This window comes from Misgurnus anguillicaudatus, chromosome 7 (assembly GCF_027580225.2).
Source record: "Misgurnus anguillicaudatus chromosome 7, ASM2758022v2, whole genome shotgun sequence".
NCBI lineage: Eukaryota > Metazoa > Chordata > Actinopteri > Cypriniformes > Cobitidae > Misgurnus > Misgurnus anguillicaudatus.
In genome coordinates, this window is record NC_073343.2 from 31,704,526 (window position 1) to 31,718,404 (window position 13,879).

The 13,879-nt window shown below is 37.5% G+C and overlaps 1 protein-coding gene across 6 annotated transcripts in view; it reads right to left on the reverse strand.

Moving 5' to 3' along the window:
• The window catches only part of grid1a (glutamate receptor, ionotropic, delta 1a), a 436,389-nt gene that overhangs the window by 9,981 nt on the left and 412,529 nt on the right, over window positions 1-13,879 (reverse strand). For all 6 annotated transcript variants that reach the window (XM_055173307.2, XM_055173309.2, XM_073869734.1 and 3 more), the window contains 2 exons: window positions 5,918-6,113; window positions 561-727 (listed from right to left, as the gene is read on the reverse strand). In XM_055173307.2, the coding sequence (XP_055029282.2) occupies window positions 561-727; window positions 5,918-6,113 (363 nt within the window). The remainder of the gene's footprint in view (window positions 1-560; window positions 728-5,917; window positions 6,114-13,879) is intronic.

Consider the following 13,879-nt stretch of genomic DNA (forward strand, 5'->3'; position numbering starts at 1 on the left):
ACAAAAGAAAATGACAGAGGTTGAAAAAATATCACCCGTTACACTGTAAACCCTCTTGGGCATCAATTTAAAGTGTAAGATAAAGAGGATGATCTAATTGTACATGCATAGCAAATGTTTAAACATAGGCAGGTGATTGCTGAGGAATCGAAAGGTTGACAAGCCCTGATATTTTTTGGAAAATATGTGCAATATTAATTGTCAGCGAGTTTGCCTCCCTAAAGCTAATAGGCATGAGAGCCGGATTTGAAAATATGCATGCAAATTACAGTCAAACAAATGAAGGGCTTGAGGTGTGAAAAAGAAGGAATGGGAAGAATCGAGAGGCGATGGTGATTCACCGCAATTCATTGATTCCCCTGTGAGATGTTATGGACTGTGCCTGCCAAGCAAATAAATGTGATGTAAATGAAAAAAAAAGGACATAAGAAGCGATCCATCACGTACAAATGCTGCGATGTTTGCAAGCTTGATCGAAATGTCTACCCTTCAAGCGGTTTAATGACTTGTATCATATTTAGTGATGGTGTTGGGCACGCGCTCCGTTTGGAGGCACTCACTTTTGAGAGAAGAGGTCTCTGTATGGGCTGCCGTGTTGCAGGGCCAGGCCGTATCCTTTACTGCTCATGCCGTTCCCCGTGACCACCAGCGTGCAATCGTCATCCGTCAACGCTGCGTACTCCAGCACCGCCATATCCCACAGGAAGGCGTACGAATCCCGTTTCACCTGAGAGGAACCACACGCACGGTAAAATGTTTAATACGCCCATTTGTGTCTGAACATCACAGCAGGTTTGATGTTTTTGATAACGGTACGTAAACACAGCCTCGGGTTTCACTTTACAGTAACTTGACAGGTCGCAGGCATCACTCAAAATAAAAGATGTTTACATTTCATTGAAAGTCATGAGACGGCTTTGAACTCATTTCATCTTTGGGAACCAGCTTTACTATCTCTCTCGTTCTCTCTCTCTCTTTTAAGAGATATGTGTCTGCCAGAGAATAATGGCATTTTTTCTCCACCACAATAAATAAAGCGTCTGCTCGTCTAATGCTTTCAACTTGAGCTCTATCGCAGCCCCACAGTCATGACAAACTTTCATATGACAAGTAAAAAGGGAAAAATAGTTTGTGAAAGATGAAATGACAAAGGAGCTCTCTTCCATAAAAACATGAAATATTTCTATTTAAAGTACACCTACATGAAGTATTTACTATCTATCTTTGAAGTCTACATTAGTACAGTGGGATTTAGATTACCTTTAATAAATTCAAGTGCTGATGTCATTTATTAAAGGTTGTCTGCCCTTTAAATCAAATGGCATACTAGTGCTACACTGCGTGTCTGAAACAGACTGTCCCGTTTTAAAAATGACAAATCTGTTTGTCCTTGTGCATCACTTTAAACCAGTGCTTCTCAATTATTTTCTGTCACGCCCCCCCTAGGAAGAAGTAAACATTTCGCGCCCCCCAACTCTCTGCCGCGACTGTAAATAGTATAATTTGTCTATAAAATTACACATCTGCAAAACATTGTATCCTTATTAACATTAAAGAAAACACAAAAAAAGAAATATCAATCAACTTACAACAAAGAATAACTTTATTAAAATTGTTTTTTAGTCTGTAACAGTAAAGACTTAAAATGCATCAATTTGCCTGAAATAAAAAAAATCAATCCTTATTTACAGTATATTTTTTGACCATTTGATACTGAAAAATTAAATTAAATGTAATCAATAAATAATAATAAAAAACTCAAGCGGCTTATCAGCGTGTTTGTGTGTAATGTCTTTAAGTGACGGTGCAAAAAATCACTTCCTGAAAAAGTATTTTCCCCGGGGTCTCACGCGCCCCCCCCCCCCTGGTGTCGCTTCGAGCCCCCCCTGGGGGTCCCGCCCCACTATTTGAGAAGCACTGCTTTAAACAGAAAGAGATTTTTACAAAAAATAGATTTTTTAAGAGGACCCCCTTCAAAACGAGACAGGGCTAATTTTGAATAGGATTTTTGACCTGGCAACCCTGGCAGTTTTTGAATGAGTACACACCGGATCTGAGATTTGCAGCAGATCACTTTTTCCTCAAATAAATTTATAATACGCTTGGGTGATTCTTGTGAAATTACACTTATGAGGTGTCATGAAACATAAATGCAAAAAAAGTAAATGCAAAGTAAAAGTATCAAAATAAGAAGCATACAGTTACAAACATTTCTTCATGTACTATTTTGCACATGATATCAAATGACATCATACAAACCAATTTTGTTGTTTTTTCTACATTTAAGGGGAAAATTTTCATTACCGCAATGTGTCCATGACTGGATTTGGGTTCTTTGACATATTTACCATTAAAAAATCTAAAAAATCAAAAGCTTCAGTGCATGTTATACTATAAACATTTACAGTAAAGAAACATGTGGTATTTGGTGATCATTGGTAAATGTAGAGACTATAATAAGGAATATAAATGTGTCCAAGAAAAATTTTCTCATCCTCCGCAACAATTTTTAATCATTGTTTAAGGCCTCAAGGAACTAACATTTTCAAAAAAAAAAAAATAGTTGGAAGGGACATAATTGACTGTGATACTCAAGATGACTACCAGGTAAGCAGTTCATATTTTTTCTCTCCAGATAAAAGTTGAAATTTTGTTTGTCATAGTACCTAGACAACTTTTTAGTTCTCATTACCGAAACATGAGTTTGTAAATGCATATATTTAATATAATGCGGTAATGATAATTTTTGATAATGATAATCTAAAAAAGTTAATAATTCTATAGGAAATTTTTTTAAATCCTCTAAAAATAATGGATATAGTAAGTTCAAACCTTAATCTTATATGTGCAAAAAAATTGGCTTCAAGGGCTGTTTTAAAAAATCTGATGCTGGACACCTTTTAAGTCTAGAATTTCGTGAGAATCACACACTTGGATTATTTGTACTTTTCTTAAAAATAAATGGTGCAAGTTTTGTATGCTGTGGTGCATATTATATTATAAACAAATGTGTACATCATTTGCTCAAAATGCCTGAATAATGTAATTATAAAAACCATAAATCCTGGCGGTTTAAATGAAACACCATTGCAAAAAAGTACCCAATATATAATTTCATACTGCATTTGTGGGTGAGACAAGCGACCTAAATGGTCGAATGGGTTGAGGGTAGGCTGGTATAGACCCCTGGACAGTTAGTGAACAAATAAAATATAGTGACAGTGTGAAAAATGTGCTTATTTTCCTTAAAAGTCCACAGGGTAAAAGTGTCCATCCTTATGTGTGAGTCTGCTGGGCACTAAGTGGCAGTTAATCACTTTTGCATGGGCGGCCAGACAATAGCATTATTCAACATCATCCAAAGAGCGACGGTCCGGCATCCATTTCTTTCCGTCTTATCTCTTTTCATTATTCTGCTTAAGAAATCAATTCCCAGCCTGCTGAATTGTTAGCTTAATAGTCAGTTATGTTACTGGGCTGGAATACACTCATCAAGAGATTCATGGTTTTGGTGATATCTCCTGTGAAAAGCATGCCAGCAGACACAGCGCTTCCGTGACATAAAGAGGAGCTGTGAAATTAAGTTCAAAATGTTTGCTTTGGAAAGCAGGTCTTTTGCTTCTCTTAACAATTCTCGTGGCATTGGCTGCTTGTATGCAAAGTTTTACTAAACAAGCAGAAATACAGGAATGTTTCCAGCAACATGAATTGTAATTTTTTATCACTGCGAAAGAAAACAATAATTTCTGAAGAATGAATATGTATCTTTATAGTCTAAGAGCAGGTGCTTTGCGTTTTCTGTCAGACTTGCATGGTACATGCTCTGTTTTTAATGATGCAATCCTTAAATTGCACTTTTACTCATGGGCTCTTTTAGTGTTTGATGAGATTACTAAAATCACAGACAGCCAGTCATCACAAACCACACGGCAGTGCAAAGAACTTCAAAATGAACTTCAGCACCACGGACAGCACTCAGTGAATACCACACATCCTTCATTCAGCACCATAGACAGCTCTCGACTATCTGTTGACCTTTGTGCAGTCCAAGTTCAACCGCATCCACCTTCTACCAATAAAAGCAATCTTTATTTCAGGTGCTTTCTGCAGATATATAAGGGAGGCAGAGGTTGGGTGTCATACATGACAAAATGCATCATTTTAAGCTGTAAAGTTTTAAAGTTTTTTAATTTCACAATGTGTTTCCCTAACAGTGGATTTGTATGTTGTATGTTTAAAATACTCACTTAAAACCATACATTTTGCTAGTTTATTAACTCAAAGTACACAAAGTATCATACCATTACAACAAAATATGCAGAGTTCATACTCCAAGTATGGGTTACCATACATGCAAAATACACTCACTTAAAGGATTATTAGGAACACTTGTTCAATTTCTCATTAATGCATTATCTAATCAACCAATCACATGGAAATTGCTTCAATGCATTTAGGGGTGTGGTCCTGGTCAAGACAATCTCATGAACTCCAAACTGAATGTCAGAATGGAAAAGAAAGGTGATTTAAGCAATTTTGAGCGTGGCATGGTTGTTGGTGCCAGACGGGCCGGTCTGAGAATTTCACAATCTGCTCAGTTACTGGGATTTTCACGCACAACCATTTTTAGTGTTTGCAAAGAATGGTGTGAAAAGGGAAAAACATCCAGTATGCGGCAGTCCTGTGGGCAAAAATGCCTTGTTGATGCTAGAGGTCAGAGGAGAATGGGCCGACTGATTCAAGCTGATAGAAGAGCAACTTTGACTGAAATAACCACTCGTTACATCTGAGGTATGCAGCAAAGCATTTGTGAAGCCACAACACGCACAACCTTGAGGCGGATGGGCTACAACAGCAGAAGTGGTACCACTCATCTCCGCTTCAAACAGGCAAAAGAGGCTACAATTTGCACAAGCTCACCAAAATTGGACTGTTGAAGACTGGAAAAATGTTGCCTGGTCTGATGTGTCTCGATTTCTGTTGAGACATTCAGATGGTAGTGTCAGAATTTGGTGTAAACAGAATGAGAACATGGATCCATCATGCCTTGTTACCACTGTGCAGGCTGGTGGTGGTGGTTTAATGGTGTGGGGGATGTTTTCTTGGCACACTTTAGGCCCCTTAGTGCCAATTGGGCATCGTTTAAATGCCACGGCCTACCTGAGCATTGTTTCTGACCATGTCCATCCCTTTATGACCACCATGTACCCATCCTCTGATGGCTACTTCCAGCAGGATAATGCACCATGTCACAAAGCTCGAGTCATTTCAAATTGGTTTCTTGAACATGACAATGAGTTCACTGTACTAAAATGGCCCCCACAGTCACCAGATCTCAACCCAATAGAGCATCTTTGGGGTGTGGACCTTCGTGGCCTGGATGTGCATCCCACAAATCTCCATCTACTGCAAGATGCTATCCTATCAGTATGGGCCAACATTTCTAAAGAATGCTTTCAGCACCTTGTTGAATCAATGCCACGTAAAATTAATGCAGTTCTGAAGGCCAAAGGGGGTTAAACACAGTATTAGTATGGTGTTCCTACTAATCCTTTAGGTGGGTGCATCCCTTCATGGTAGGGTGTAGCTGTGTAGTGTGTAGGGTGCATCCCTTCATGGCCCCCCAAAGAAAATGAATAACAAAACAATAGCAAACTTGCACCCCCCCAATTTGGCAACCTCTGTGCTAGTAAGTAAACACAATATAACAATACTAGCACAGGAGTCAACTACAGTGAAGGTTGAGTTGCGTGTGACATTTTGATTTTACTAAACAATTAGTGAGACATCCAGCACCCATTTCCCCTACAATAATTGAACATTAGTTCTAATTCCTACTTGGCCAGGTTAATAGATCCTGCTTCATTCCTTCCTCCTCACTTCATTTGTAACTAACAGAACTGTTTGTTTGTGGTACCTTGCGGATTCCTTCAGTGGGAGAGTTCACAGAGTTGTCCTGTCCCTGGTTTTTATTGATAGTCCTCCATAGCTCTGCGAAAGTGCTGTCTTGCTCCAGGGGGTTCGTGCCCTTCACCCTGAAGTAATCGTACACGGCTGAATCTCTCACCGTCCCATAGCTCAAGTCTGTCTGCTTAGAAAGGTCTTGGAACGTTCTGAAACGATATTTTAGATGAAATGTTATTACAGGCTTCCTATTGCAAATCAAAACAATACACACATAATAATAAGCACCAGAATGCCAATTTAGAGAATTAGCATATGTTAAGAATTATTGATGCCTGATGTTCAGAATGTGTTTGCTGAACTGCCACTGTGTTAAATATTTTAGTGTTCAAACAATCTGGAGTTCTAGATGTGTTTCAAACAAAGAAAAGAGGCTATGAATGGTACATTTCACATACTGCCTAAATAAGAAAAATAATTAAAATCCCTCTCCCAAGTCTACACCCATCACTGGCATAATATGAATGGAACTGTAAAGGAGATTTTCAAGGATTAATTCGCTTTATAAAAAGATCATGAAAATTGGTGAGGGATCAGCAAAGACTTACAATATAATAAATTATGTTTATATTTTGGTCACAGTGCATATCCTTGCAATTCATGAATTGGTAAAAAATATGTTGTGATCTTTTACTCATGTAGTTTTCATGTCAAAATGACTTACAGCTCCCCCATGTGGTTGAAAAGCGCAACAGTGCCTGGTATCAGACACTCTTCTGCAGGCAGGGGGAGGGGCGGGGCTGTGTGCTCTACCCTCCACCGCCACTTTCAGAGGGTGCTTGTAGCAGCTAGGAGGCTGCTCAGGTTGCAGCAACAGTACAATTTGTCCAGTTAAAAGTTGTTCTATCACTGAAATAATTTTAGAGACATCATTTAAAGGTAAATAGTGTTGCTTTAAAGGTGACATAGAAAGATTGAACGGGGTATTTATCCTTGTTCTGTGATGTGACATGTAGACAACAAAATTTTGGTTTCTAAAAGCTTCCTTAAAACCTCTCTCAGAAAGCTATATTAGGGTGGGGGATTTTAAACGCGTGGTTTTGCACCTATTTGGTATCCCATCGGGCTTAACTGGCAAGCTCATTATGAAATGCAAGCACTTGACGTTGATTGGCTGCCTTTGCTGCCACTCAAAATAGTAAATGTCGCCGTCTTCAGAACACGTACAGACCAAAATGTTACAGATAGAAGAGCACACCTCAGAACGCGACTCGCCATTTCGCCTTGAACATCGCAAACACTGCTGCAATTTACTTCCCATTGGAGGTGAGAGGCCGGATGTATGCAAATTATTTTGAAGGGGAGAGAATTGAATGAGAGTGGGGGGGAATGAGATGCATTTTACATAACATGTATCCGTTGTTCAGATTGGGCCATTTTCTGGTGGACATTTCTAAAGGAGGAATTTCTATGTAACGGAGATGTTCAGAATTTCTAGCACTTTTCGTATGTTGGTAAATACCATTATTCAACTAAGACAAGGTAAAATGTTTTTTCATTTAAATAACAAATGAGGAGCTCTGATGCAAAAGCCGTTAAACCCCTCCTCCATCAAAAATGAGATAATGAGATTAACTGAATGCTCTCGGCACGTATTATACGCTTATCAAATACTTTCGCTTCAAATCCACTGAATCCTGGCCTCAGTCTATTCAGAAATACTGCTTTATTGGCAGAAACTGATAAACGCCACACTGGTTTTCCAGCAAAGTCCTCTAAGTGCACAGAAGAGAACCACTGTGGATCACATTCAAACTTGGGTCCCATGTGAGTACTTGAACCTCCTAATGTGTGCTTCAGTTTTACTTTCATCATCTTTAGTGATCTTGCAACATTTTATCATGTCTTGTCCTAAGAAGTGGATTTTTTAAGTGGAGGTTTTTGCCCAAAAAAGCTTGCATTCACTTAACTTATTCCCCGGCATTTACGAGTTAACACGTCAATTAAGAGAAAACGCTTCCCTGCCAATGACGAGTATTTCTGGCAATCCGTAATACCGCTATTATCCACCAGGTGGCACTTTTCTGCAACTTATAAAACCCGGAGGTATCGCCCTAGTGTATGTTTTGATGATCACTCTAAATCTGATGTTTATCAAAAGTCCTTTACAAAAATGGAATTATCTTTTGCTCAAAATTTGGTGAGAGGTGATAAAAAAAGAACTAATGAAGGTAGGATGAAACAGGTTTTTTTTGTTTGAAAACAGAGGGTCTGTTCTTACATTAGATATATTGAATTTATATATATTTGAAAGAAGAACAATTTCTGGAAGGCTTTAAACTATTGTGAAAATCAAGAAAAATGCTGCCACTGGCTGGCAACTTTTTACAAAACGCTGGCAGGGAAAGAGTTAAAGGTCATTGCTGTGGAAAACAGTCAAATTTGTTAAATACCAATGAAATGAAAAAAGTGACATTTGTGAAAATAAGGCATTTCAAATACTGACCAATAACCTGACCAAGAGCCTGATACAAAATGCTAATTTACTAGAAAACATGTCAGATACAGAGGGTTAGCGAGTGTTGCATCTGAACTATTCAAATGTTATTCATACAATTACATACAATTAGATTTTTTTATCTTGTTGTCACATTTGCAGAATTAGAATCAGTAAAGTAAAAAATTGCATCACTTGAATTCAAAAATACCAATTAATGAAGCATAACAAATTGCAATGTCATCCCACTGTGAACCAACTATCAACATAATATTTTTTTTCCGTGGGTTCACACCAGCCACGTTCGCGTCTACCGTGTGTAGTTTGCCGCTTGAACATTTTGAGTTTCGCACGTGAAATTCTAGTCATCGAGACACTCACACACAAATTCGCGTCATGGGAGGGGCTTCTGCGACTCCGCTCCCTTCCTGTAATCACGTCACTACTAGATAGCAAGCTCCTGATTGGTTAATGCGACGCCGCCAAAGTTAAAATTTTTCAACTCGCGCGTCTGCCACAGCAAATCTCAATTCGCGCCATTCGCGCAAACTAAATGCACGAATGAGGCGAAATCGCGTCTATCGCGGCGCGCTTAGCGCCTCATTCGCGCCGCAAGACTTACAGACGCGCGTGAATGCGTCTTCACATTGACTTAACATTGAAGTCACCCACGCTTGACACCTCTACCGTGGCTGGTGTGAACACAGCATAAGTCTTTGTGTTTAGGTTAATGTGCATTTAATAAATGATGGAAACCAAATCATCCATAATGAATGAAATAAGATAAAGCTAAGTATAAACTATGCTTGTCCTTATGGCATGCATCCATATTATAACTACTTCAATATGTCCCTCACCTTCAAATGACACTTCATCTTTTAATCATGCATCAAAGAGCTATAAGCCTGAACCATTGACTCATACTGCTCATTGATTTGATAATAAGGAGGTTAATGAAAGCCCTTCATCTACCATGGACATTACTAAAGAACATTAAATCAGGCCCTGTAGTACTAACCTACTCTCTCATTAATGCTGTCGTGTCAAAATCTACATGCATTCAACACTCATGGGTCTGTAAAGTGATGCAGTGCTCAGGCTTCAGACTCTGGTTTTAAACTAAACCACAATCAATCCAAAAGCAGACTACAATAAAACTGTCACAAATAATGAATGAATGCGTAAAAATTATGCATTCATTACACATTTGAATTATTTGGGGGGAAAATGATTCCCCGTGACAAAATAAAGTTCTATTTAGTCTGTGTGCAACTAACAGCTGCTCCCCTCCATCTGCAACTTCCAATTGCACGCTGATGTATTTAAGACAGACGGCTGCTTTTCCCTCTTGCGTAATGACACTGTGTTGCATCTCCTTACGGTTTTCAGTGGGAAGTGACTTCGTGTCGAGATAAGCATCTTCCATCATCTTTGACAAGGCTATTTAACAAGACTCGTGCAATTATTTACAGATTCAATGAGTCAGATAGCACATCTTGGGAAGATAATATCAGAACAATTAATCAGTTCATTATAGTGATAGCTTGTGCCACAGTTGGAGGGGAAACATAACACTTTAGGAGTTGTGTCATCTGGTATTGATTTTATTGTCATTTATTTAGAAAACAAAGACGTCTGCACACTTAAATCCTTAGCAGCAGGTTTTAATAACCAAGCTTTCGGTCAAAAGACCATCTTCAGGGTATACATATTGTCATTTATTTTAAAACCACACTGCAAAAAATGACTTTCTCACTTAGCATTTTTGTCTTGTTTTCAGTAGAAATTTCTAAAAAATTCTTGAATGGAGATGCTTTTTCTTGATTAGCAAAATGACCTATGTAAATAAGTCTAGTTTTAAGACAAATAATATATAATTTAAGTGAAATTGTCCTTAAAACAAGCAAAATTATCTGCCAATGGGGTGAGAAAAAAGTTGTGAAATAAGATTTATTTTTTCTTAAACACTTAATTCAAGTAAAATTTTCTCAGCTCATTGGCAGTTATTTTTGCTTATTTTAAGCACAAATTCACTTAAATTGTATATTTTTTTGTCTAAAAACTAGTGTTATTTTCTTAGGTCATTTTGCTCATCAAGAAAATACTTCTTGATTTAAGAATGTTTAGATATTTCTACTGAAAACAAGACAAAAATACTAAGTAAGAAAGTCATTTTTTGCAGTGCATGCTTTGGTGCATTTAAACAATCCAAATTCACGCTGCACTATCAAATAAAATTGTCCCAAGCAGCCATTGGGTCCGTAGTAAAAATGTCCTAACATGTACCATTTAGATATAGATGTGTATGCCATTGGTATATCATTGAGGTATTAACATGGTACTCTTTAAGTACATATGTGTGATTTCTTGAAAGGGTACACTGCAAAAAATTATTTTCAAGAAAAAAAATTCTTAGTATAATTCTTAAATTAAGATGCTTTTTCTTGATGAGCAAAACGACCCAAGAAAAGTCTAGTTTTAAGACAAAAAATATCAAATTTAAGTGATTTTGTGCATAAAACAAGCAAAAAATTGGCAGATTTTTTGCTTGTTAATTTAATTTAATTTTTTTGATATTTTTACTGAAAACAAGACAAAAATACTAAGAATTTTTTCTTGAAAATCTTTTTTGCAGTATAGGGATCATTTTTACTAAAACCAAAATTAAAAGTTTCTTGGACAAATCTGAACTACCTGTCACATGTGTTGTATTTTATAAAAGACTTTAAATGATTCAAAAGGTTAAACCAGGTAAACCAGTTGTTTCCACTTATTTTAGCCGGATTTAAACACAGACCGGCATGCCAGCTGTCTCATTTAAAACAGACCATTTTGGCCTCAGGCCTAATTTGACCCAAATCCAGACAGGCGCACCGTGATTATGCAAAGATAAAACTGCTCTTGACACACAGTGAGGGGCGATGTGGACAGAGACGGACCCACAAACTGAGCAACCCCCTTATTCGCTATAATTAACACAGTTGTTATATAAACCACTATGGTTCCATAATGGCTTTAAATCACCCTGTAATCGTTTCCTCATTTAAGTTCCTGTTTTTAACTGGTTTATATGCAAGCAGAATGCACTTTATGGTCTGGGAGATAAAGCTGGGATAGGGAACGGGTCACCGTGTTCATTTTGTTACCACAACTAGCTGTTGTTGGAAAAATGACCCACTGACCTGGGGCAGGTGACCTCAAAGACTACTAGCTTTAGTATAGCTTATGATATTGTGCATGTACAATATGGCCATTTAGAGTTTAAAAGTGTTAACAAGACAAGGATTTTGTTTGTTTTGTTTTATTCATAACGCCATTCCAGCATCTAGGGCTATATTCATGCTGGGAACTAGTTAATCCATACACAAGTAAATTTACACGAATTGATGCACACATTTGGGAGGGTGGGGAATTTGGTATCTCCAATTAACCTAACTTGCATGTTTTTGGCCTGTGGGAGGAAACTGGAGTACCCGGAGTAAACCCACACTGACACACAAAAAGCCCTTACGAAAATTAACCATGGTTTTATTGTGGTAAAAGTGTAGTAATCATGTTTTTTGGTGTATTGATTACCATCAGCAAAACCATGGTTTTATTACACTAACCATACGGTTTTTGAAAACCATGGTTGTTAAAACCATGCTTATTTTGTGGTTACTATGGTTTAACTACAGTAACCATGAGGTACCCAAACAAGGGCCTGCGGGCCAAAGTTGGCTTACAATGACCTTTAATTTGGCCTGTCATCCCACGTGAGATAAGGAAAAAGAATAAACATCATTGACGCAGATTAAATATTTTCTAAAATGTAAAAAAAAAAATTATTTGTACATTAGAAAACATGAATGCAAGAAATTAAAGTGAATGAAAGGAAATGTAAAAAAATATCGGCAAAATTATTTTTTTTTACAACAGTTACACTTGAAAACTGCATTAGTTATGCAAGTAGTAATGTTTGCTTATTTATTTTTTAAATATTAGAAAATTATAAATAAGGAGAATCAGGGCAACTTTAATTTTTATTTTAATATTTTAATATTTTAATATTTTAATATTTTATAAAAAATAATATTTTTTATTAATATTAATATTTTTTTATTTAATACATTTACTTAGGCCCGCAGCCCTCAGTCAGGTTTGACTTTTGGCCCTTGGTCGGAAAAAGTTTGGGCACCCCTGGTTTTACAGTAGTAAAACCATGGTTAATTTTCGTAAGGGGGCCACATGACCTAGTTGGGACTCAAACCGGGGACCTACTCGCTGTGAGGAACAGTGCTTTCCACTGTGCCGCCCCAAGTTTTGTAAATTAAATTGAATCAGGTATTATATATATGCAGCATCAGCAAGATAAACAGCAGATGGTAAACACAAAGAGACGTCATTAACATGGTCCTGTATTAAAACCCATTCAGTTTTAATCATCTGTTGACAGCAGTGCCCACTGCTTTAAAGCAAAAAAAGAAAAAACCTTGAAACAACTATATAAATCATTAAATATTAAGAGAGACAATAAACGGTTAAAATGATATAATATAAAAATTTAATTTCACAATAGCAAAATGATAAATGGTGTTTCAACGCTTTGCCTGTGCACAAACTATTATAAATACATTGTTCCACAATATACTATGAATGCAAAGTACATTTTATACATTCACTGAGTTTTTGTGTGAGATTGAACTAAAGGAGTGCCGCAGTGCCTAATCGGAAGAATTTCCGGTGGGGTTCACATGACTGCACACGGCCGGCAATAGTCCATAAACCCTGTTAGTAATGTAAAATTAGCTACGACAATGAAATAAAAAATGGCAATCTTTTTAAAGTGCATAAAAAAATAATAAATCATGCATTGGAAGCGACCAAACCGAATTTACAAACTTCAAGATGCTTGCAAGTGTACTGATTTATTATATATGCACCTCTTGTGTGGCAACGACGGAGCAACACGAAAAGTCCGACAGGGTCTCATTCTGGACTGTACAATGATAATAAAAAGCCAATAAACCATCAAAGTAACCAATCAGCAGCCAATCACAGGACAGTAAGCATTTGGGTACATCAGGAACGAGCAGAACGCTTGTTGAGCCCAAAATCCATTTTACATATAATGCTGGTGAGAGATATGAAAGACTCCCGGTGGATTCCCTGCTTGCTAACGAAACCGTATCAAGCAGCAGCAGGGCCGTCTGATTTTAATAACGGTTACAAACAAGGTGATTAGCACAACCATTGCAGCTGTGGATGATGCCACTGAGCGACGAAGAAATAATCCTCCAGAGCCTTTACACACACACACACACAAACACACACACACACACACACACACACAGGAATGGCAAATTCGATAGCACATAACTTTGCATTAACGCTTTTCGAAGCCAAGCCCTGGGGAAAACTGTGTGAGGCTTTTCACCGGTGAACTAACAGGTCTGACAAAAGTACAAAGTCAGATTTCAAATAATGTATTAAGCGCTA